Here is a 24,034-nt window from a genome sequence, read left to right as displayed (position 1 = left end):
CACTCAACAATTTCCCCTCCACTCCATATATTCTTAACACCTTCCACATACCTTGCCTATCTATTCTGTCATAAGCTTTCTCCAAGTCCATGAAGGCAGCATACACTTTCCTTCCCTTCTCTAGATACTTCTCCACTAAACATCTTAGAACAAATATCTGATCTACACACCCTTTTCCCTTCCTAAATCCCCCTTGTTCTTCTCCAACTAGCTCCTCTGTCATATGCCTAACCCTATCAATGAGTATTCTACCATATATTTTACCAGTCACACTAAGAAGGCAAATACCCCTATGGTTACCACATACTTCTCTCTCCCTTTTTCCTTTGTACAGAGGAACAATTATACCTGATTTCCAGTCCTCTGGAACCCTTCCCTCTTCCCAAGCCAATCTACACAACTTCCATATCCACTCCACAACAATCTCACCCCCATACCTACATTTCACCACACACGCCATCAATTCCTGGGGCCTTGCCCAGCTTAATCTTCTTCATTGCTTCCACTACTTCCGACCTACTGATCTCTTCCTCCCTCATCTCATCTCTTCTTCTCCCAGCCATTCCCCAACCACTTATACTCACACTGCTCTCACTCTCTACATTCAACAAATCCTCAAAGTGCTCCTTCCATCTCCTCAATTTCTCTCTCTTCTTCTATATACCTTTTCTTTTACCCTCAAGATATTTATGCCACGATAATTTTTGCAATCACTTTGCTCACCTTTATTCTTGTACAGTGGTGCAGTCACGGCCTTTATCCACTTAAATGTTACAGTTTCTTTCTGTCTGTGTATTGCCAGATGCCTTAATCCCGTAAGGCGTATCCACTAATAGATCGCCTCCACGTCGTCCACTCCTTTACCATTTGGCTGCTCTCCCTCCAGTTCACACTCCCTCTCTCAAACATCCCTTACTCAATCCCTCCATTTCATCCTTACCCTTTCCTACTCCACTTCACGTAGTTTCACTTATCCACTGCATATCAAGGAAACTTATGGTGTAATATGCAAAATAAAGCTCTTAGGAAATAGGTGCTGTTACGTCTCCTGTGCCAATGAGACTAGCGCCCCATATATCCTTAAACTCGGTGGAATTGGCATCGTCAGGAGGAAAAAACTTATAAGCAGCAGCAACAGCAACCAGTCCCTTCTTGCCCCATATAAACAGGAGCGTTGGGGCCCGGAGCTAGGCAACTCGGTTACCTTTACGGTAACCCTGACATAACGTGAGCAATAATAGCCAACCATCCCTATATATATATATATATATATATATATATATATATATATATATATATATATATATATATATATATATATATATATATATATATTTGTACTTCAGACCCTCACACTCCGTCACGGACGTGTGGCAAGTTTCACCTTTTGCATGATCGATTTCCTGACACAGCACAAATGCGGCGTAGTGGGGCTAATGTATTCAGATCGATCCATGTTGTTGATAGCGTCTGTTTATGTTCTAAAACAGAGTACAGAGATGCTTAACACATGTTGCATATATTGATATGCAACAGTGGCCAGCGTGAGGTAAGATGAGGATTGGATATGAGGATATTTCAGAATAAGCAATGATTAGTTGCTCTGTTACACCTCTGTAGACTATATCAATACCAATAACAGGCTTTTAAATAACAGCAACAGGTGAAGCAAGTCATTATTGGAGAAATTACAATATGAAATTGTAATATGAGAGAATCTGGCAATGTTGGGTCGCTGTCCTGGGAGTGCTGCACTGCCAGGCGCAAAATGAGTACCATGCCTCCAAGGCTTTAGCGATATTACGCAGGTATTTCATCTTCAAGCCATCTGTATTGCATATAATACAATAGTCTCAGGGTACTGGCCATGTCCTACTTTCGTTGTGAATCGCGATAGTTCCGGAAACGTTGGCACACCCTACCAGTGGCATAAGAATGGTCTGTTTTGGAGCCTTCAACATCTTTCTTCCTCAGTCCTGACAAAACAATAAAGGATAGCGCAATAACGCTTCATGGGAACGAATTTTGTGACCCAGTGAAGCTTTCCTCCTGTCAAGAAGATAGCGACATAAGCTCCAAGTAGCCATTTTCCGCCCGGGTCCTCCAAATCCTCAAGCCTCCAGTGTAGAGCAGAAGGTCGTGACGGAGAGACGTGCGCGGTGCTCCTAGGCCAGTGTTGGATTTAAGCCCTTAAAAAAAAACAAAACCGCAGCCATGGGGGTCTGTTGTTACACGTTCCTCAAGTATATAGTAATGATCTTCAACTTCCTCTACATGGTGAGTATGGGTTTGTTTTTACTGGAGGATTTTTGATGGGGAATGCGTGAGTGTTTTTGTTCTTGGCGGGGCGCTCGCGGCCGCCCCGCACTACGCATTGGCTAGGCGGGGAGTCAAAATGCCGTCCCAGTTTGGCCACACCCGAATCATTTTTTTCGTTTCCGATCATCATCTTTGTGTGATTCGGTGACCTGAGGGTGCAGGTGCATGGGCAGCGGGTTGAGGATCAGCATTAATTCATGTGCTTGGGTGATACAAGTGTTTAATGCGGTTAAAAGTATAGGTTACTTTCGGGTGTAGTAGGGTGGGGTTGGGTGGGAGCGACGCGTTGTTGGTTTCAAAGATCCTTGGTTTTTAGCATAGTTTTGGCCTTTCCTGTTAAATTAAGGATACCAGTTATTTAACCCTAGCTACGTTAAATCACGTATGTGTTAAGGCAAATGTTTGATGGCCATTAACGAGTGACCAAAGCCATTAAAGGTCACATTGACATTTTAAAGCTGTGTTGGTCGGGGAGTGATGGGTGTGCGAGAGGGAGGGAAGGGATGGAGAGATGGGAGGGAAACAGGGAGGAAGGAGACAGGGAGGGGTACTGAGGGAAGGAGGGAAGATGGGCGTGGGAGGAAGAGAAGGCTGGGAGAGAAAGATGGTGAGGAGAAAAGGGGAGATGGGTGAACATGGATGTGAGAGCGAGAAACAGAGAGAGAGAGAACCTATAACCTCATAACAGCATCACCTACTAATATTGTGCTCTTTTCACCTGTGTAACGTCCTTTTATTAACATACAGGGTCCAGTAAATGTAGGGCGTGCATTTAAGAGGCGGCAGTGTTTTACGAGCTGTCTTTTACGCGCAGGTGTTTTCAGGGGATGTGCCTCTGGGTTTTACGGGGGCTTGGGGGAAATGTGCTGGCTTAAAATAGACGTGACAGCGAGTTGATGGTGTGGTATGGTGGTTGTGTGGGTGGATGTGGTGGTTGTGAGTTTGGTTGGTGTGGTGCTAAGTGTGGTTGCTGTGGTGATGGTGGAGGTGGTTAAAGTATTATAAGTGTGGTTGCTGTGGTGGTGGATGTAGTTGAAGTATAACTGTGGTTGCTGTGGAGGTGGAGGTGCGGGCCGTTGAGTGTGATATTGAAATTTAGGTTGATGGGGTTGGTGTTTATGGTGGTTGTTGTGGTGCTTGTATGTGTGGCTGCTGTGGTGGTGGTTGTTGTGGTGCTTGTATGTGTGGCTGCTGTGTTGGTGGTTGTTGTGGTGCTTGTATGTGTGGCTGCTGTGGTAGTGGTTGCTGTGTTGTTATTGATAAGGTTGCTGAGGTTGATATGGTAGCCTAGGTGTTTTGGTGGTTGCTGTGGGTGTTGATACATTTGACATAGGAATGGGGTTGTGTTTTAATGAGGCAGGTGCTGTGGCGGTAGTAAGTGGTGGTTGCTCTAGTGGTGGTAGCAGATGTGATGGTTACTATTGTGGTTGCAATGATGGTGGTAGCTGTGTTGGTAGCTAATAGTCGTAGTGTGGTTGTGTGAGTGACATACTGAAGTGATACTACAGTTAGGTTGTGGTAGTGGTGTGGTTGATGATGTGGTGGTAGGAATCGTCGTATCATTGGTAGGCCTACTGTAGTACCGGTAATTTAAAACCTCTACGGGACTTACAGACGATTTCATTCAACTCTAAGAAGATCCAGTCTCTTGTTAGTGAAGGAGTTAATGAAGTAACTATACGTATATCCTTTCTAATCTGACGGCCTAAAATTACGGTACCACCTCTTCACCTTGAATACCGTGTTGTAACAAAAAATTAATACTAGAGTATAAGTCGCAAAGTTCTGTGAAAAAGGTGTAGAGCCATGCTGTCTTATTCTGCCACGGGACAACGTGAAATAAGCTTGGGAAGGGACGAGGATCTGGGCCGGTTTAAGGTCAGAGGCCTAAAACGACTCTGGATCCAAATAGTTTATTGTAACTCGAAGAAAGCCATCTGAATGCACCAAGAATAAGAAAGAATTACCGTCCAAGCTCAGAAAGGGTTGCAAATGCTATTTTTATTTATCTATTATTTATTTATTTATTTTATTGTGGGATGGGCTCTCATATTAGTGGATTATAGTAACACATTGAGACCGAAAACTTCATTTTGTATTGTTGGTGTTGCTAGAAAAACTATTATAGTCTTGAGGGAAGCGTTTAAAAGGTGTATTTGATGGCTATATAAAACCCTGCCAGTTGGGAAAGTGTCCAGAACTAAATAAAATCAGGAGATAGCAAGAAAAAATAGAAGAGGTTATGGTAACAGTGGCAGGGGATAAACGATGGAGGCAGGATAGTGGGTATTGATTTTATCGGTAGCGGCAGGTAATTTAGAAATGGGGTCTGAAGCGGTGTGGTGTGGCCTAGTTGATGTTGATAGATAAGGTAAGGTATAGAGTTTATTGCATTAACACCCCACACTCGTAAGACTCACACTCACATGAATTAAATTACCCGACGTTCGCTGGAGCAGAAAAATACAATTACCCGGCCCACCAGAGAGTTATTGGCACTCAGGCTTCCATGTCTCTCAACTTAATATAATACTACGGGTATACTCTTTTTACTCTAACTTGGCCTAAAATTGCCGTCTCCACTTTGAATGCTGAGTTGTCACAATAGATTAACATTAGAATATGAGGATAAGAAGAAGGGCTGTGGAATGGATGTGGAGCTGCAGTTTTGTCTTTTTCTGCTTCTGAGCTTAATGGAATAAGCTGAAAGAGGATAAAAATTAGGGCCAAATTAGAGTAAAAACAGTATAGAAGACGTGACTAGGAAATGTTTAGCCACTAACGACGCTAGCTCTGATAGGTACCTGTATAGCCTAGTATAGTCCGCTAGCTAATTTAGAAATGGATCCGATAGGCTAGTTAGTTAGTTTTCTTCTGACCGAATAAGACTACTTTCATAGCTTAAATCCGATGACCCGTAGTTATGAGGTAGGAATGAGTCTCCTTGGTTGCTGGTCAGATCCGCCTTCTGATCCAAGTACACGAGTTGAAAAGAGTAAAGGATATTATTTTGTCAGTTATGTTGTGGTTGTTGATGGAAGGAAAACTGTGGTATTTGTGAGTATTGTGGTGGTGGTGTGGTTAATTGCGGTAGATAAGGTATTGATATTGTGGTTTTTTAGTGTTGATAGATAGAGTGACAGAAATGGATCTTATGCCGTTTTGTGGTTGATTGTGGTAGGTAAGGTTGTGGTATTGGTGGCTACTATGGTGATTCAGAAATGGATCTAAGTGCTAGGTATGCTGTAAGTGGTAGATAAGGTTATGATGCTTGTGGTTAGGCTATTCTGGCGATGGTAGGTTGGGTGGTTTGAAAATGATTCTGAGCGCTAGGTTATGGTTAATGGTTGATGAGTTATTGATATGTGTGGTTAGGATGGTGGTGGTTGGTAGAGCGATTAATACATGGATCCTAATGGTAAGTTGTGGTTGATTGTGGTAGACAAGGTTATGGTATTTGTGGTTAGGCTGGTGATGATAGGTAAGGCGACAGAAATGGATGTTAGTGCCAAATTGTGGTTGATTGTGGTAGGTAAGGTTATGTTACTTGTGGTTACCATGGTGATCTAGAAATGGATATTAGCGATATGTTACTCTGGTTATGGTAGGCAGAGTGACTTGAAAATGGTACCTATCAGTGTGTTGTGGTTGATAGGCCTAATTCATGACATTTGTGGTTAGGTTGGTGATGGCAGTTAGCTGCAATGGTTCAGAAATGGTGGTCAGTGCTGTGGTGTGGTTGATTATGGTACCGTATAGTAAATAGGCTGAGTTAGTTTATGACAGTCGTTACGTAGCTTGGTATATTCCCTTTACTCTAACTTGGCCTAAAATTGCCCTCTTGAAGGCTGAGTTTTAGCAGTATTTTAAAACTGTTATATTAATGGTTCAAGTGACGAGGATATAATATGGAGTTGTTATAGGGTTATAGCATTGTTCTTTTCTGCCATTGAGTTACGAGAAATAATCTGCCAAAGGACGAAAATTTGGGCCAAGTTAATGTGAAAGAACTACCGTATAGTTGCGTCATGTTAGGGGTCAATGTTGAATATCGGTTGCTGTAGGGTGTAGTAGTTTACGATGACGCTCTCTCTCTCTCTCTCTCTCTCTCTCTCTCTCTCTCGCTTATTTCAGGCATCTCATTGGATTAAAAAAGACTAGCTACTACTGCTCTACGTTCTTTCCATAGCACTTTTTTGTGACTAGCACCATATTTTAGTGTATATCTTTAACTTGACCGGGACTTGCTCTTTTGTAACATTTCACGGAGCTCGGTGGTAGAAAGACAGTATTGTGGCTCAATATATATCCTGTCCAAAGCACTTCTTCGTGACAACCATCATATCCTAGTGTTGATTTAGTGCTATAACGCCTGATTTACGATGGAAAGATGGTAAGTGCAGGCCAAGTTAGAGTAAAATGATGTATATTGAAAGATTATGGGTGTTGTGATGTTAAGATTTAATTTTCACATAGTCTGTACTGTGTTCACTTTACGTAGGTGTAAAATTACCATCTCTCCCTCTTGAATGTTAAGCTGGTGATAGTCACGAAGAAGTGCTGTGGAGAGGACGTTGAGCCGTGTCTTATTCTCCCATTGCGCTGCGAGAAATAAGCTGCAAAGTGATGAAAATCCCAATTAAAATTATTGAACTGTAGTGTAGATTATTAACCCCTTCAGTCAGATGATGCGTGTTTATATAATTGACATAATATGTTTGTAGTTTCCTGTTTGTGGGGTTAAGTTGGTATTGGTGCTGGTGAAAGGTTGTACTGGGTGTCGGTATGTGATTCTGAAGAATGACGAATTGAAGAGATTAGCACTATTAGCTAATTGTAACTGATACCAGTACGGTGGTGTTTTGTTAAAGACCGGGTAGCTACGTTTCGCTTACACACACACACACACACACACACACACACACATATATATATATATATATATATATATATATATATATATATATATATATATAGAGAGAGAGAGAGAGAGAGAGAGAGAGAGAGAGAGAGAGAGCTTCTGTGGTAAAGTATGCGTTTTCGTTCACCGAAGAACGAGGGTTCGCGCCCCGCCAGGGTAATAAACTTTGGGAGCGTTCTTCTGGCCACGAACTGCTTGGCGGACATAAACCAGTGTCGCATACTATAAAATATGCTTGCACCCAGTCGGCTTGCGCGGGCCGATTACACTTGGTTCACAGACTACACACATATCCAAAGCCACTCGAACACTACAATTACACTTACAAGCACTTCTCGCCCTACATACAATCTCTACTAGACAGCCTAAGCCACTAGGTAGAGATACATTGGCTGTATCGTCCCCACTTCGGTCGGGATAGGCCGGTCCTGCAGTGGACACTCAAACGGCTGATGATATATATATATATATATATATATATATATATATATATATATATATATATATATATTTATGACAAATCACTTAATAACACGAGATCCATAGATATGCTGATATCCAAAAGGAAGAGGAAACACAACACCGTATATCCGCTCTCCCCTGAAGATGTGAATACACGATAGCGCTTGGGATATATCGTATTTCCTTTTCCTTGTGGATATATATATATATATATATATATATATATATATATATATATATATATATATATATATATATATATGAGAGAGAGAGGTACAAGGACAAGTAGTACCTCAAAGGTCATACGGTCCATACCGAGGAGAGTCTTTTGCTACGTTATTACTGAATTCATAGAACACAGGTTGAACTTGAAGAGCAGAGCTGTTTGCCCCTGTCAGACATGCGCAAGCCGGCCGCTGCCGTACGGTACATACCGGTACATAACTAGGCTGAATTTCAGGCTACATATATTACAGTACGGTATGGTGAGCATCAGTGTGGCTATTAGAGTAATGGCAGATGTATGTGTAGCAGCTTCTGGCCGTCCACTGAGAAGTACGCTGTGACACCTGGCACAGGGCCCGTTTGCAAGAAGTGTTTCATATGTCATTGTGGGTTAGGCCTATCGTCTCCTATGCTGAGTTGACCTTTAGCTTTGGGAACGGTACCTACAGGAACTTCCTTACCTCATATGGTACCGCTACCTCTGCATGTTGAATGTTACCGGTACCGCTCTGTGTCCAGTTATTCAGCTAGAATTTTCTTATAGTAGTGGTACCTGTTAAATGTTACTCCTGTTATTGTCGAAACCTTTAATAATAATTTTATTTTCAGTCGTATTGGCTTTTGTTTATTGTTAGCTTTCGTCGAATTTTTTAGTACCGGTGTTCTTTCTTATAGTGAAAATATTAGTACCGGTATTGTTTCGTATAGTATTTGTGATTGTTAGATGTTACCGTATCTCTCTTACTGTCGAATTTTTATAGGGTATATTCTTTTCATATAGTATCGCTTCTTGTTAGACGTTTCTCCACTTACTGTCGAATTCTTTAGTAGCCTATATATTTATTCTTTCTCTTGGGTTTAGGCCTGTTATGTTAGAAAAGGCTTGGTGGTTACGATGACTGCCTACGTGCTTTGTGCCGCTTGAACTGTTAGCTGACTTTTTCACTGTCTGTGGTTACGTTAAGATATTTTTTACTCAGAATAACACTAGACCAAAATGTTTAGTTGAGAGACTTTCTAATAGTGAAAAGGTTTAGTAGTAGTAGCAGTAGTGAGAAGGTTTAGTATCGTTGTAGTAGTAGTAGTAGTAGTAGTTGTTGTTGTTGTTGTTGCAGCTCAGGCTCATCTTAAACGTGAACCTAGCGGGCTGCAGGCTGGGGTTGCCTTTCTCCCGCGGTCCACCATCCTCCATTTGGGGGATTGGGAAGTAGTCGCGGGACGTTTGTAGAACCAGACATGTTAGTCATCAAATATATCGGTGCCACCACATGAAGGCGTCCCTGTCCAACACCGAAAAAGTAAAAAAAATTGTATTGATAAACTTTATCAGTGCTTTGATTTATATAGTTGAACTTTACTCTCCCCAGAAAAAAAAAAAAAGTATGGTATCTAAAGGGTTAAGTATTGGGGTACGGTAGTGGAAATGACCAGTGATTTACCTGCGTGAACTATACTCTTTTTACTCTAACTTGGCCTGAAGTTGTCTCCTCTACATCTTCAGTGCTAAGTTGTAACAAGAGATTAACACGAGAAAATAATGCTAGTCACAAAACAGTGCTACTTAGGATGTAGAGCCATAGCATCGTCTTTTTCTGCTACTGAGCTACGTGAAGTGAATTGCAAAAGGACGAAAATCTAGGGCAGGTTAACGAGAAAGAAACACAGTCGGCTAATTATGAGCAATTTAATCCAGTCACCTACTCAGAGCACTTCAGTTACCCGTACTGTATGGAGCTGGTATGGTTGTTGTTTGTATGATTATTATTATTATTATTATTATTATTATTGTTATTATTATTCATCCCAAACTCATGAGTTTGGGTGGATGAGTTTGGGAGAGTGTGAAAGACACAGAAACTAAAGGTAAATGTAGGGAAGTGTAAAGTTATGGTCTTCGAGAGAAGTGATGTCAGTGAATGTACAGCGAGGCTGGATGAGGAGGAAATGGAAAATGTGAGTACGTTTAAGTACTTGCGTAGTGTGATGAGTAAGAATGGAAGCTTGGATGGTGAAGTGCTTGAAATGGTACCCGGTACAGCAAGAAAGAAAGGTTTCTGGTTCCTTGAAAGCAGTGATAAGAAACGGAAGTGAGCATGGAAGTGAAAAAGTTACTACATGACAGTATAGTGATACCGACTCTAGCGTATGGACGTGAAGCTTGGACGTTGTTGGAGGGACACAAGTCAAGAGTGAGAGCTGTAGAAATGAGCTATTTGAGAGGAGCCTGTGGAGTCACATGGAGAGACAGATTGACAAATGAGGATGTGAAGGAGCGTTGTGGTGTGGATGTGATAGGAAGCATTAAGAGAAACACATTGAGGTGGTTTGGCCATGTGGAGAGGATGGAGAGTGAGAGACTGACGAGGAGAGTGTGTGTGAGGTGGAGGGGGAGAGGGGGAAGGGGGAGGCCAAGGATGAAATGGAGGGATGAAGTGGAGAGGTATATGAGAGAGGGGGGTGTGAGTTGGGAGCAGGGCAGTAAAATGGCGGGGGACAGGGCTACGTGGAGGCGATTTGTTTTTGGCCACCCCGTATGGGATTAAGGCGTCTGGCAATAGATAGATAGATTATATTATTATTATTATTATTATTATTATTCTGTTCCGCTACTACTACTACTACTACTACTACTGCCGTTAATATTGTTATTAGAGTTAGTATATCTCTTAGAAGTCTGGTGTGGGAGGTGGAAGGAGGGGAATAGGAAAAAGATTGAATGGGAGGGAAATGGGCGAGGTGAACTGGGATGGTGGTGACTCTACCCCTGACGTTATTCCTCCCCCAGTACGGTGGACACACAACAATCCAATATCTGTACTATGTCGATTTTCCAAGATCCTAAAATATCTTATAATGTTCGGTACTTGCACATCTGTAGTTCAAGGTCATGATTTCTTATATATAATAGGGTTGTTAAAATGTAGCTACTTTCACCTTGGGTGGGAGGGGAAAATTATATATACCTGTATACAGCCTACCTTGTTGGCATTGGGATTTTACTCTCTCTCTCTCTCTCTCATGACGCAAGCCCCAGGTCTGATTTCATGCACGCTTTATTAACACATTTAGTCTCCCCGCCGTAACACCCGCCAGGCAGTGCAAATCCAGGGTGTTATTGAACGTGCGATGTGACTGGTCTGTGTTCTGCGCCGTTTGGAAATATAACACTAGAACGCGAAGAACATAAAAGGCCTGCAGTGGCTTCCTTGTATTGTCATTGGCTTGCGTTCTGAGTGGCATAGGAGTCCGCTTAACGTCAGTATCTAAGCGATTTATCTTGCCTGTCTCTTGTATGTTAATTATATCATATTATTATTATTTTTTTTTTATGTGACCGACTCTGGGCATAGGCTTCACAGCCTGCTTTCAAGGCCCAGTAGTCCTCCTACGTACCGCACACCTCTACATGTTACCACTTCGGCACTAACACCCACCGTCCATACTGAATACATGCTAGGGCTGTCTCATATAGGACTGGTATGATTAACATCGATATAGTTTGCATTATAACCTACAAGAGGGTAATATGCAGAATAAATCGCTTAGAAAGATGTGTTAGGATTTAAAACCTTAGAAACTATTGACGTTACCTTTGGGGAGACCTTCGGCGGGATTCTTAACTGTATTTACGATCTATTTCTTGGCTTAACTTGGACTGGTTTTTGCAGGAAGAACTAAACAAACGGGAAGGGTGTGCATTCTCCTTTCCTTCTTCATTTTACAAGTAACTAAGACAGCCTACGATAATTTTTCTCTTCCATCTAAGCATTGTTGTGGTGGGAAGATGTAGAGACATGGAAAGATCCGTCTCTTTCCTTTTCCCTTCCCTTCAACGTAAATAATAGTTACGACAAGAATGTGTGTTTGTGAGTATGGTTGATGGGATTTTGAACTGGTAATGGAAGAGTTGTTGATAAGGCATATAACTAACCTCACAGCAGAATGGGGTAAATACGACTGATGGCAGCTCTTCCACAGGTTTGGGAAAATTAAAAAAAATCAGTCCAAAACATATAAAACAAAACCTATATAAAAATAAAGACAAATAAGTGAAGATTCCTCATTAAAAATTTTTCAGACCGGTTGAATTTGCCCCTATTCAGTTGTACGTCATCGGATGGAATGGGTTGGTCAAGATTACGCAAGTCTTCGTTCACATTGCCTCAGTGGCGTGTGGAATATCTAGGTTACAGCCAGCGTTTTCTTTTTTTTTCTTTTTTTAGTTTTATTCAGCATTCTTTCGCTGCATTCCACTTTGAGCAATAAAATGTGAGTTTTGAAGACCTCTTGAGATGGCCAGCATTTGCACAACAGCAGTCAAGACGATGTGTGTGAGAGAGAGAGAGAGAGAGAGAGGAGAGAGAGAGAGAGAGAGAGAGAGAGAGAGAGAGAGAGAGAGCGTATTTGTGTTCTTAAAACGTAAACGCAATAGCTATCGAGAGAGAGAGAGAGAGAGAGAGCGAGCGTATTTGTGTTCTTAAAACTAAACGCAATAGCTAGAGAGAGAGAGAGAGAGAGAGAGAGAGAGAGAGAGAGAGAGTGCGTGTTTGTGTTCTTAATAAAACATGAACGCAATAGCTATCACGAGAGAGAGAGAGAGAGAGAGAGAGAGAGGGAGAGCTAATTTGTTCTTAATAAAGCATGAACGTAATTGCTATCATGCAAGAGAGAGAGAGAGAGAGAGAGAGAGCATGCGCATTTGTCATCTTAAAACATTGACGGTAATAAGAGAGAGAGAGAACGTGTGCGTATTTGTCATCTTAATAAAACAGTAACAGTAATATTACGCTACACACACACACACACACACACACACACACACACACACACACACACACACACACACACACACACACACACACACACACACACACACACACACACACACACACACACACACACAGGTATAAGGTTCATGTGGTGGTATAAGTGAGGGTTTGGCAAGGCTGATGTGCTGAGCCGCCTTCATATCAGGGGTGTAAGGGAGTATTAGGGATGTAGGGGAGAGTATGAGAGATATGAAGAAGAATATAAAGTCGTAATGGAAAGTATAAGGAAGATTGTAAGGGGGTATTTGGAGGAATATAAGAGGTGTAAAGGAGAGTATGAGGGATATAAGGAATGTAGGAAGTATAAGGTAGAGTATAAGGGTATAAGTGTGGGCGTGACGATGCTGGTATACTTGTAATGGGTGTCAGTATGAGTATAAGGGGCATATAGAAGAATATTAGGGATACGAGGGGTAGTATGATGGATATAACGAGTGTAAAGGTATAAGGCAGCGAATAAGGAGTGTAAGGGTGGGTATAATGTTCACGTGTCGGTATAAGTGTAGGCATGACACGAGGATGAGGGGTGTAAGTTAGAGTATGAAGGTATAAGAGATTTTGAGGTAGCCTGTAAGGGTGTAAGGAAGAATATAAGTTACAGGGAAGAGTATAAGGGGTGTATGAACGTATAAGAAGCTTGAGGAAGATTATTAGGAAGAACATAAGGAGTATAAGGGAGGGTATGAGGAATATAAAAGAGATGGTATGCTGTGAGAGTATGATGGGTATAAGGAAGAGTATGATCGGTATAAGTAAGAGCATGAGGGGTATAAGGGAGTGTGATGGGTACCGTATAAGGGGTGAAAATTAGGATGAGGGATATAAGGGAGAATATGTGAGAGGTATAGGTGGATATGATAGGTATATGGAAAAATATAGGGGTGTAAGGGAGAGTGAGGGATGTAAGGTAAATATAAGGGTCATAAGGAAGAGTATATGGAATAGGTAGAGTATGCTGGATTAAGACAGTATAGAAGTATAAGGGAGAGTGGGGGGTAGTTGGAAGAATAAAAGGGGTATAAGGGAGAACAAGAAGATCATAAGGGAGAGTATAAGGGTTGGTATAAGGCAGAGTATAGAGGTGTAAGGGAGAGTGAGGGGTAAAAGGAAGACTATAAGAGGTATAAAGGAGAAAAAGAAGAGTATAAGGGTTGGTATAAGGCAGAGTATAGAGGTGTAAGGGAGAGTGAGGGGTAAAAGGAACACTATAAGGGGTATAAGGGAGAACAAGAAGAGTATAAGGGTTGGTATAAGGTTCACGTGTTAGTATAAGTGTGGGCGTGGCAGTGCTGGCGTACTGAGCGACCTCTATATTGATTAGGCGAACCCGGGCCACAGGGAGAGGCGGAAGGGAGGGAGGAAAGTGAAGGAATGGAGGGAAGGAAGTAGAGGAATGGAGGGAAGGAAGTAGAGAGATGGAGGGAAGGAAGTGGAGGAATGGAGGGAAGGAAGTGGAGGAATGGAGGGAAGGAAGTGGAGGAATGGAGGGAAGGAAGTAGAGAGATGGAGGGAAGGAAGTGGAGGAATGGAGGGAAGGAAGTGGAGGAATGGAGGGAAGGAAGTGGAGGAATGGAGGGAAGGAAGTGGAGGAATGGAGGGAAGGAAGTGGAGGAATGGAGGGAAGGAAGTGGAGGGATGGAGGGAAGGAAGTAGAGGAATGGAGGGAAGGAAGTAGAGGGATGGAGGGAAGGAAGTGGAGGAATGGAAGGAGGGAAGTAGAGGGATGGAGGGAAGGAAGTGGAGGAATGGAGGGAAGGAAGTGGAGGGATGGAGGGAAGGAAGTGGAGGGATGGAGGGAAGGAAGTGGAGGGATGGAGGGAAGGAAGTAGAGGGATGGAGGGAAGGAAGTGGAGGAATGGAGGGAAGGAAGTAGAGGGATGGAGGGAAGGAAGTGGAGGAATGGAGGGAAGGAAGTGGAGGAATGGAGGGAAGGAAGTGGAGGGATGGAGGGAAGGAACTGGAGGGATAAAGGGAAGGGAGGGAGGGAAGAAAGTGGAAATAGGGAGAAAAGGATGAGGTGGGTTGGAAGGAAGAAGGAAGGAAGGAGTGAAGAAAGTGGAGATAGGGAAGCAGGAAGAGGGGGTGGAGAGAAAGAGGTAAGGAGGGAAGGAAATGGCGATAAGAAGGGGAGGAAGAAGAGGTATGGAGGGAAGGTGGAGGAGGGAGAGATTGCGGGAAGGAAGTAGAGGTAGGGAGGAAAGAGAGAGGGAGGACGGAGGGAAGTAAGAGGAGATGCAAGGAGAAAGAAGAGGGATGGGGAGAGGAAAGACGCCCGAAGAGGGAGTACCGATATGATGGAAAGGATTAGGGAAGGAGGAGTGAGGAGGAGGAGGAAGGGAAGAGAGGAGTGGAAGAAAGAGGAGGAGGAAGGAAGGAAGGATGAATGGAAGGAAAGAAGGGAGGAAGGAAATAAAAAGGAAGGAAGAAGGGAAGAAAAATGGGAAGGAAGAACGAAAATACAGGAAGAGACAGGAGTAAAGCTTAACCCTTTAAATTCAGCGACTTATTTTGTTTACTAAGGTGTTGGATAGGTCATATTCCAACTGGCTTTATTCATTCCGTAACACATCTTCCTTGGCGATTTATTCTCGTCACTGCACTTCTTCATTCTGTTGTACGTTACTGGTGCAGCTTATTGGCCCGAAATTAAAATGATAGAAATAGTACACAAGAGAATAGTAAGGTGTAATAGGCAAAATAAGTCGCTTAGGAAGAGGTGTCACGAAGCTTTCTGGGCCACGTACACGAAAGGAGAGACTCTGAGGGAAAGTGGGAAGAAAATTTTGAAGGAAAAAGGGAGGAATTATTTTAAAGAAGAAAAATAAAAAGGCGACAAGAAAATAGAACAGATGAACAACGAGGGAGAATGAAAGTGGTAAATAAAAGGTAGGAAGGAGTAACGAAAAAGGCAGAAGGAAAAGGGAAAGCTGGGAGAATATGAGAATGAAAGTGGATAGGAGGTTTATGAAAGAGAACACACACACACACACACACACACACACACACACACACACAAGGAGGATCGAAAAAAGGAAGAATGAGAGAGGATGAAAGTAGGTAAGAGGTTTATGGAAGCAGAGAACACACACACACACACACACACACACACACACACACACACACACACACACACACACACACACACACACACACACACACACACACACACACACACACACACACACACACACACAAGGAGGATCGAAAAAAGGAAGAATGAGAGAGGATGAAAGTAGGTAAGAGGTTTATGGAAGCAGAGAACACACACACACACACACACACACACACACACACACACACACACACAAGGAGGATCGAAAAAAGGAAGAATGAGAGAGGATGAAAGTAGGTAAGAGGTTTATGGAAGCAGAGAACACACACACACACACACACACACACACACACACACACACACACACACACACACACACACACACACACACACACACACACACACACACACACAAGGAGGATCGAAAAAAGGAAGAATGAGAGAGGATGAAAGTAGGTAAGAGGTTTATGGAAGCAGAGAACACACACACACACACACACACACACACACACACACACACACACACACACACACACACACACACACACACACACACACACACACACAAGGAGGATCGAAAAAAGGAAGAATGAGAGAGGATGAAAGTAGGTAAGAGGTTTATGGAAGCAGAGAACACACACACACACACACACACGCACACACACACACACACAAGGAAAAGCGAAAGAAGCAAGAATGAGGGAGAATGAAAGTAAGGTAGGAAATGATTGAAGAAAATAAAAGGGCAAAAAGTATTAGAGGATGACAAGATGAAAATGCAATTAGGAAGGAGAAGGAGAGGAGGGAAGAATGATGGAATTAATTAAAGAAAATGAAGGTTGGGAAGAGAAGAGGGGGAACTGAAGGAGAAGGAAATTGAGAGAGAGAGAGAGAGAGAGAGAGAGAGAGAGAGAGAGAGAGAGAGAGAGAGAGAGAGGAAGAAAAGCGAGGAGAGGGTGCGTTGAATAATTGATGCTGATGCGTGTGTAAAGGTGATAGTTGCTCAGGTAGGCTACACACACACACACACACACACACACACACACACACACACACACACACACACACACACACACACACACACACACACACACACACACACACACACACACACACACACACACACACACACACACACACACACACCTGTTATTGGAGCGTAAAATTTTCAGAAGACACACATGTAGAGTAGCTAAACACACACGTACTCTGGCAGTCGTTAATTAAACACACACACACACACACACACACACACACACACACACACACACACACACACACACACACACACACACACACACACACACACACACACACACACACACACACACACACACACACACACACACACACAGTTGTCAATCGCACATGGAAAGCAGAGCAACCCCTTTCAACCATGGGAAGTTTTTGTGATATTCTGGCTGCCTTTCAGACGATTTTATTCAGCTGGGGAGAGGGGTGGAACTGGAAGGGTTAGATCAAGCCTTCATTAACGCCTTCAGTAGGAGAGACTAAGATATAATTCCTTCACTTCAGCTGTACCCTGTTCATTCTAACCAGGCATAAAATTACCATCCCTCCATATTAGTTGTTGAGCTATGAGAAGAGATTAACACTGGAAAATGATGCTAGTCACGAAGAAGTGCTATGGAAACTAAGTAGAACCATAGAATTGTCTTTTTCTGCCACTGAGCTACGTGTAAGAAGCTGCAAAAGAAAAAAATTGGGCCAGGTTAAGGTGAAAAGAGTGTAGGAGTGAAATTGTCATCTCTTAAAACTCTTGAATGTTGAGTTGTAACGGGAGATTAACGCTAGAATATGATGCTATGTTGAGTAACGAGAAATTAACGCTAGAATATGATGCTGTGTTGAGTTGCAACTTGTAACGGGATATTAACGCTAGAATATGATGCTATGTTGAGTAACGAGAGATTAACGCTAGAATATGATGCTAGTCACGAAGATGTGCTATGGAAAGGTAACCCAGCCGCAACATTGTTTTATTATGCCATGGCTGTACGGGGAGTAACTGCAAAAGAACGAAAATCTTGGCCTAGTTAAAGTGAATGCACTGTAGGTGGATATTTTTAAAGGTCACTGATAAAAATGACACTATTCTCCTGTCTTGCATTCTTTCCATAGCACCTCTTCGTGACTTGCACCACATTCTAGCGTTAAAATCTATGTTGCAACTGGCTATTCAAGATGAGGAGATGCCAATTTCACGCTTTTGTAAACAGTATGATTATAGGGTGTCCAGGGCGGCAGGTTTCCTTGTGTATACTGCTATTGCACGACGCGCTGTGTTTGGTTTTTCCAGGATAATTAGTCTTCCCTTTTTTTTTTTTTATATATCCTATTACTCTAACCTAACTTAATAAATTCTAACCTACCCTAACTTCTAGCTTACCCTAACTAAGAGACTAACCTAACCTGAATTTGACTCTGTGTTGTATTGTTTATCTTTGTGTTGTTTTTTTCTTGTAAGGAATGGTTTGCGGGTTCCTGGCCTTTGGTTCCTTCTTCCTTGCATGCAGAAAAACTAACCTAACTTAGACTTTACCAGCTAAGAGAAAGGGTAGAGAAGGACCACAGAACGGAAGCTGATGGGACGATGTTGAAAAAAAAAAAAAAAAAAAAGGTTATATCAGTCTGAGTCCAAATCTTAACTGTTACGAAGCTGCAATTACTGATGACTTTGCGGGTTGATTATGAGGGACAACAATTTACTAATATTTTATGATGGGTGAGAGAGAGAGAGAGAGAGAGAGAGAGAGAGAGAGAGAGAACACATATCTAACAAATTCATGCCGGTGAAATACAGATAGGAAGACGGAGAGATGGACAGCTAAAAGATGTTGATTATGATGATGATGATGATGATGATGATGATGATGATGATGATGATGAGAGAGAGAGAGAGAGAGAGAGAGAGAGAGAGAGAGTAAAAACCTCTTGGATCTCCCTATACTGTATAATTAATCAACTAAAGGAAAAAATGCTTATGCCTGGATTGAAGAGGCTCTGACAAGGATAATCTGATCAGGAAGACCTAGAAGCCGTGAGGAGCAACAGTTGGCCGGATCCGGTGACGTAATGGGAGAGGGGCGAACATGAGGAGAGAGTGAGGGGAGGGGAGGTAAGGGGAATGTGGAAGGGTGGGGAAAGGGTGATTGAAGAAGGGGCGAACGCCAGGAGAGAGGGTAAGGAGGAGGTGGAGGAGAGAATGGAGGGAGAGGAGATGGGAAGGAAGGAGAAAGGGAAAGGGGAGAATAAGCAAGGGGTGAACGTGAGTAGAGAGGGTATGCTAGAGCCTTCATTAACCCCTTCACAACGAGGGGGCTGTCCTTGTTAAATAGAATCGTGTTCTTTTGGCATCATTGAATTGAAAAAAAGGCTTAGACGATTGATATTTTTGGATGAGGGGTACTTTTAGGAGCGGCCTTGTCTGTCTGTCTCATTAACGATTTTCGGACGGGAGGTTCTTGACTCTTGTAGACTTTAGCTATTTCAGCAAAGCTGCACCACAGTACAGCACCCTACCACACCTCACCACACATAAAGGCACCTTCCCCACGCCGTACCACATTAAATTACCATCCCACCTCGCACCACACAAAATCACCCATCCATACAACGCCACACAAAATCACCCATCCACACCACACCACACCAAACAGAAAATCACCCTCCCACACCACACCACACCACACAGAATCACCCTCCCACACCACACCACACCAAGGGGATAAACCTATGGGCCCTGAAGCTCCCGCATCTAGCTTAGTACCGGAACGAGATTAAGGTAGGCAAGGGGGAGGGAGTTTAATTTGAAGAGAAGTTGGGGGTATGAATTGGAGGGAAGATGGGGAAGAACGGGAATGAAAAGGTAGAGGAAGAAGGGATATATATGCCCATTAACCACATAAGAGGCATCAGTGTGGATAATCTGCTTTTCTAAATCCCAGTTTTCCCTTAAAAATCACGAGCCACAGCCGTCGAGTTTACCCCCCAGCTCCCTAATTTTAGCAGCAGGATGAAAAGGGACAGAGGGAAAACCAAACTGTCCTAGGTTCTGATCGGCTTACAACTGAACTCGAGTTTTTCCAGTTCCGAGCTGGATGCGCTAACCAATGCACCATCGACATAAACTGAAGATTGCAAGGAGGAGGGACCGCTCGAGAAAGGGGAGAAGGGAAATACGAGATGGGGGGAAGGAGAGAGAGAGAGAGAGAGAGAGAGGGAGGGAGGGGGGAGTGCGAGGTAAGAGAGGGAGCGTGAGAATTAATAGCACATAATAATCTAGAACTTCCTGTATAGCGTTTATATCCCTCCAGTCTCTCTGCCCTTTGTTCTCTCTCTCTCTCTCTCTCTCTCTCTCTCTCACACACACACACACACACACACACACACACACACACACACACACACACACACACACACACACACACACACACACACACACACACACACACACACACACACACACACACACACACACACACAAACTTTACTCATCATCGCTTCCACTTTCTCTCTCTCTCTCTCTCACACACACACACACACACACACACACACACACACACACACACACACACACACACACACACACACACACACACACAGTACTTCCCAAAACCAGTCAGCAGCCGAACCCCACAATGCAATGAGCCGACCCCAATTCCCCTCAGTCAAGTTGAATAAAACACACTTGTACTGGTGCCGGTAGTGGTACTGGTGGGTGAAAGTACTGGTTGTGGAAATACTGGTTTTGGCTTGCAGTAATAGTGGTAGTTGCTGTGGCGGGTTGTGGTAGATAGTGGTAGTGAAGGTGGATTGTGGTAGCAGGTGAGTTGATGGTGGTAGTTGCAGTGAAGGGTTGATGTCGGTGTGCTGTTTTTAATGCTAGCTTGGCCTAAAATTGCAGTCCCCCCCCCTCCCCCCAGCTAGTCACGAAGAAGTGCTATGGAAAGGGTGTAGAATCGTGGCGCTGTACTCCTTTTACCTAAACTTGTTCTAATATTGTCGTCAGTGTCTGGAAAGCTGAGTAGTAGCAATATACATCAACACAGGAATATGAGGCTAGTCACGAAGAAGTGCTATGAAAAAGGTGTTGAACCGCGTTGTTATTGCCTCCATCTTGATAGCTTAGTAGTAACCGTAGATTAATATGTGAAATATGATGCTAGTCACAAAGAAGTGCTACGGATAGGAGGTAGAGTCGTGAAAAAAGCTGAAAAACGACAAAACTCTGGGCCAAGTTAAATTGAAAGAACTGTAGATTGTTTATTTATTTGATACAGCAGAAATTAACCCGAGAGAGAGAGAGAGAGAGAGAGAGAGAGAGAGAGAGAGAGAGAGAGAGAGAGAGAGAGAGAGAGAGAGAGAGAGAGAGAGAGAGAGAGAGAGAGAGAGAGAGAGAGGCGTGGTGGTGATGATAAAAAGAAGAGGCAAGAAAAGGAAATAGACGTGTGTAGTGAATAGCAAGGATGAGGTGGAGAGAAATCAAGGGAGTGGTAGTAGTAGTAGTAGCAGTAGTAGTAGTGACAGTAATAGTAGTAATAGTAGTAACAGTAGTAGTAGTTGTTGTTGTAAAAAAAAAATGGCGTGGAAAGGAAGTGAATATACGTGTCTGGTGGATGTGCCAAGGATGAGGTGGAGAGAAATCAAGGGAGTGGTGGTGGTGGCGGAGGTGTCCGTGGGGGAGGGGGGCGACCTAATCTCGTCCGTGCAGAGAAACCCAGGCCATGAGTGGGTGGGAGACGGAAAGACTGAGAAAGGTAGGGAGAAAGAGAGAGTGGTAGAAAATAAGCAATATGGAGGATGAAGGAAGAAAGGGGAAAGATTTTAACACCATCTTGAAGTAAGAGAGGGAATTAAAGGAAGGAAATAACTAGGAAAAACACCCGTCCACCAACGCACTCTAACCTCTGTCGTCCAACTTCCTAATGCAGTAGTTAACCGGTACACAACAGGTCAACTCTGGAACTGTCATATTCAGTCTGTATTTTTGCGTATGACCATATTAATAGCAGCCCCTGGAGAGTTCGGTACACGTTTTTCGAGGCGACTTATTTCGAATATGATGCCGCTGTATTGTCTTATGTGTTATGGACGCAGGTAGCATCGATATTATAACGATACCTTTGTGAATAATGCTGAAGAGAATGTTTAGATGGAATACGGAAAAATAAATCGCTTAGGAAAAGGTGCTACGAACTTACGAAGCCTCCTGCTTCACCTATACTTCCAGCCGTTTTTAAAAATTATATAGGAAGATGGCTAAAGGAAAGATTTTGGGTTTGAAAAGGAAGAGATTTTGCGGAGAAGTACGGTAGGAAAGGGAGAGGGAAAGAGCGAGGAAAGGAAGGACGAATAGGAAGCAAACTTGAAAATAATGGAGGAAGAAGTTGAAGAAAATAGAAAACTGGAAAAAAGAGGGAGGAAACGCAGGGCTTTGGAGGAAAGATTTGAGGTGGAGAGAAAGTAGCCCCAGGGTGAAGGAAGGAGGGAGAGAGACTGTGAGGAAATGGATGGAGAGGGATAAAGAAGAAAGGAAAGGGGAGGAATATTTTTAGAAGAAATGAAGGAAGGAAGAAATAGAAGGGAAGACAAGTTTAAAGGAAGAGACGAAGGATGGGAGGAGAAGATTGACCTTATGAAGAAGGAATGAGGTAAAAGTGTTACAGAAATGGATGAAGGAAGGAAGGATGGATGGATGGATGGAAGGACGAACGGACGGAAGGATGGATGGATGGATGGAAGGATGGATGGATGGATGGACGGCTCGTGAAGGTATCTCTCTCCAGCACCTGAGGGAGCAAAAATAACGAAATAAAAGAAAATGAAAGAAAAGAAGAAAGTCTGGAAGGTGTTGTGGAATAAAAAAGAGAAAGTCGCTGGCTTAGGGAGAAAATACTGTACATACCATACGTGAGGAAGAGCCTGAGAGAGAGAGAGAGAGAGAGAGAGAGAGATTCAGGTTTTATGAGTGGAAAAAGTTGTTGAGTTGGACTATGGAGGAGAAGGTAGGGAACTGAAAAGGCTTGGAGAGGTGGGCAAGAACAACTACGGCTGAGAGAAATCGTCCCTTTCTCCAGACGCTTTGGTGTATTTTTTGGCAAGAATTTTCGAGCCGAAGGGATTGGGTAAAGCCTTCGTTAAGCCGTTCTGTCCGGTGATGCATTACTCTTGCGATCCTAGACGATATTATTTAGTTTAAGGTCTGATGCATTTGTAGTAGTAGCAGTAGTGGTGGTGGTGGTGGTGGTGGTGGTGGTGGTTGTAGTATTAGTATTAGTGATGTTTGTAGTAGTAGCAGTAGCAGTAGTAGTAGTAGTAGTGGTGGTGGTGGTAGTAGTATTAGTAATGTTAGTAGTATCAACAGTATTGGTATAGCCTATACAGAAATAGAAGCAAGCAAATTTTTCCATTTATATCAAATTTCCATTTGAGTCAAATGGTAATACAATAGTTCTAATTACATTTGATTTAATTTTCTTTTAAAACTACTGTGAAAAGTAGCACCACCGCCGGACCATAATAATGGTAGGCTGTCAGTGCTGTCCTGCAGTTCATAAACTTTTTGAATACCATGGCCAGGCCACAGTATTGTTGTCAGTGCTCCAGTAGGCAGCAGTAGTGTATCAGGTGCTCATGTGCTACAGACTTGCTGCTGTGCACATACTGTAGGCTGGGACCTCTTTATACGAATGTGTTAGGGAATCACAGCCCACCAAAAGCAGCACCTGACCGCTTCCAACATGGCAGGCAGCAGAACGTTGACATGAAAATAAATGAAGCAGTCACCGACAACGTACATGATCATACTGACGTGCGTTGTGGTCAAAGACCCCATGGTGAGCTAAGGGGTTGGGAGGGACGCCAAGAAGTGAGGGATATGCAGGTGTGGAGTGGGTTAAATCACCATGAGGAAGTGAATAGTAGTGAAGTTTGGGATGAAGAACTTCGTGGAGAAATGTATGACAAATGAAGCACAGGATGAAGACCACCAGGGAGGAGTGTATGAAAGAGGGAATCATCCAGGTAGGCTACTAGGCCTATACGTCCCCAGAATGATTGTAGTAGTAGTAGTAATTATTATCATCATTAATAGTAGTAGTAGCAGTAGTAGTAGTAGTAGTAGTAGCCCCATGTTCATCTGAAAAGTGAACCTGGTGGACTACCGACAGAATTTTTCCTCCCTATCTCCCGAAAGTAAGATGA

The 24,034-nt window shown here is 43.0% G+C and overlaps 1 protein-coding gene across 1 annotated transcript in view; it reads left to right on the top strand.

Moving 5' to 3' along the window:
• The first annotated feature begins 2,145 nt into the window (after positions 1-2,145).
• LOC145391051 (tetraspanin-1-like) overlaps positions 2,146-24,034 on the top strand; it is a 127,760-nt gene continuing 105,871 nt past the window's right edge. Inside the window, exon 1 of the mRNA XM_080265784.1 lies at positions 2,146-2,277. Coding sequence (XP_080121910.1) covers positions 2,215-2,277 — 63 coding nt within the window. The 5' untranslated portion in view covers positions 2,146-2,214. The remainder of the gene's footprint in view (positions 2,278-24,034) is intronic.

This window comes from Coenobita brevimanus, chromosome 16, assembly GCF_032717465.1.
Source record: "Coenobita brevimanus isolate Jiangsu-jjx chromosome 16, ASM3271746v2, whole genome shotgun sequence".
In the NCBI taxonomy this organism is placed as follows: domain Eukaryota; kingdom Metazoa; phylum Arthropoda; class Malacostraca; order Decapoda; family Coenobitidae; genus Coenobita; species Coenobita brevimanus.
Note: the sequence above shows the minus strand (reverse complement) of the source record. Positions and strands in the feature narration are given on the sequence as shown.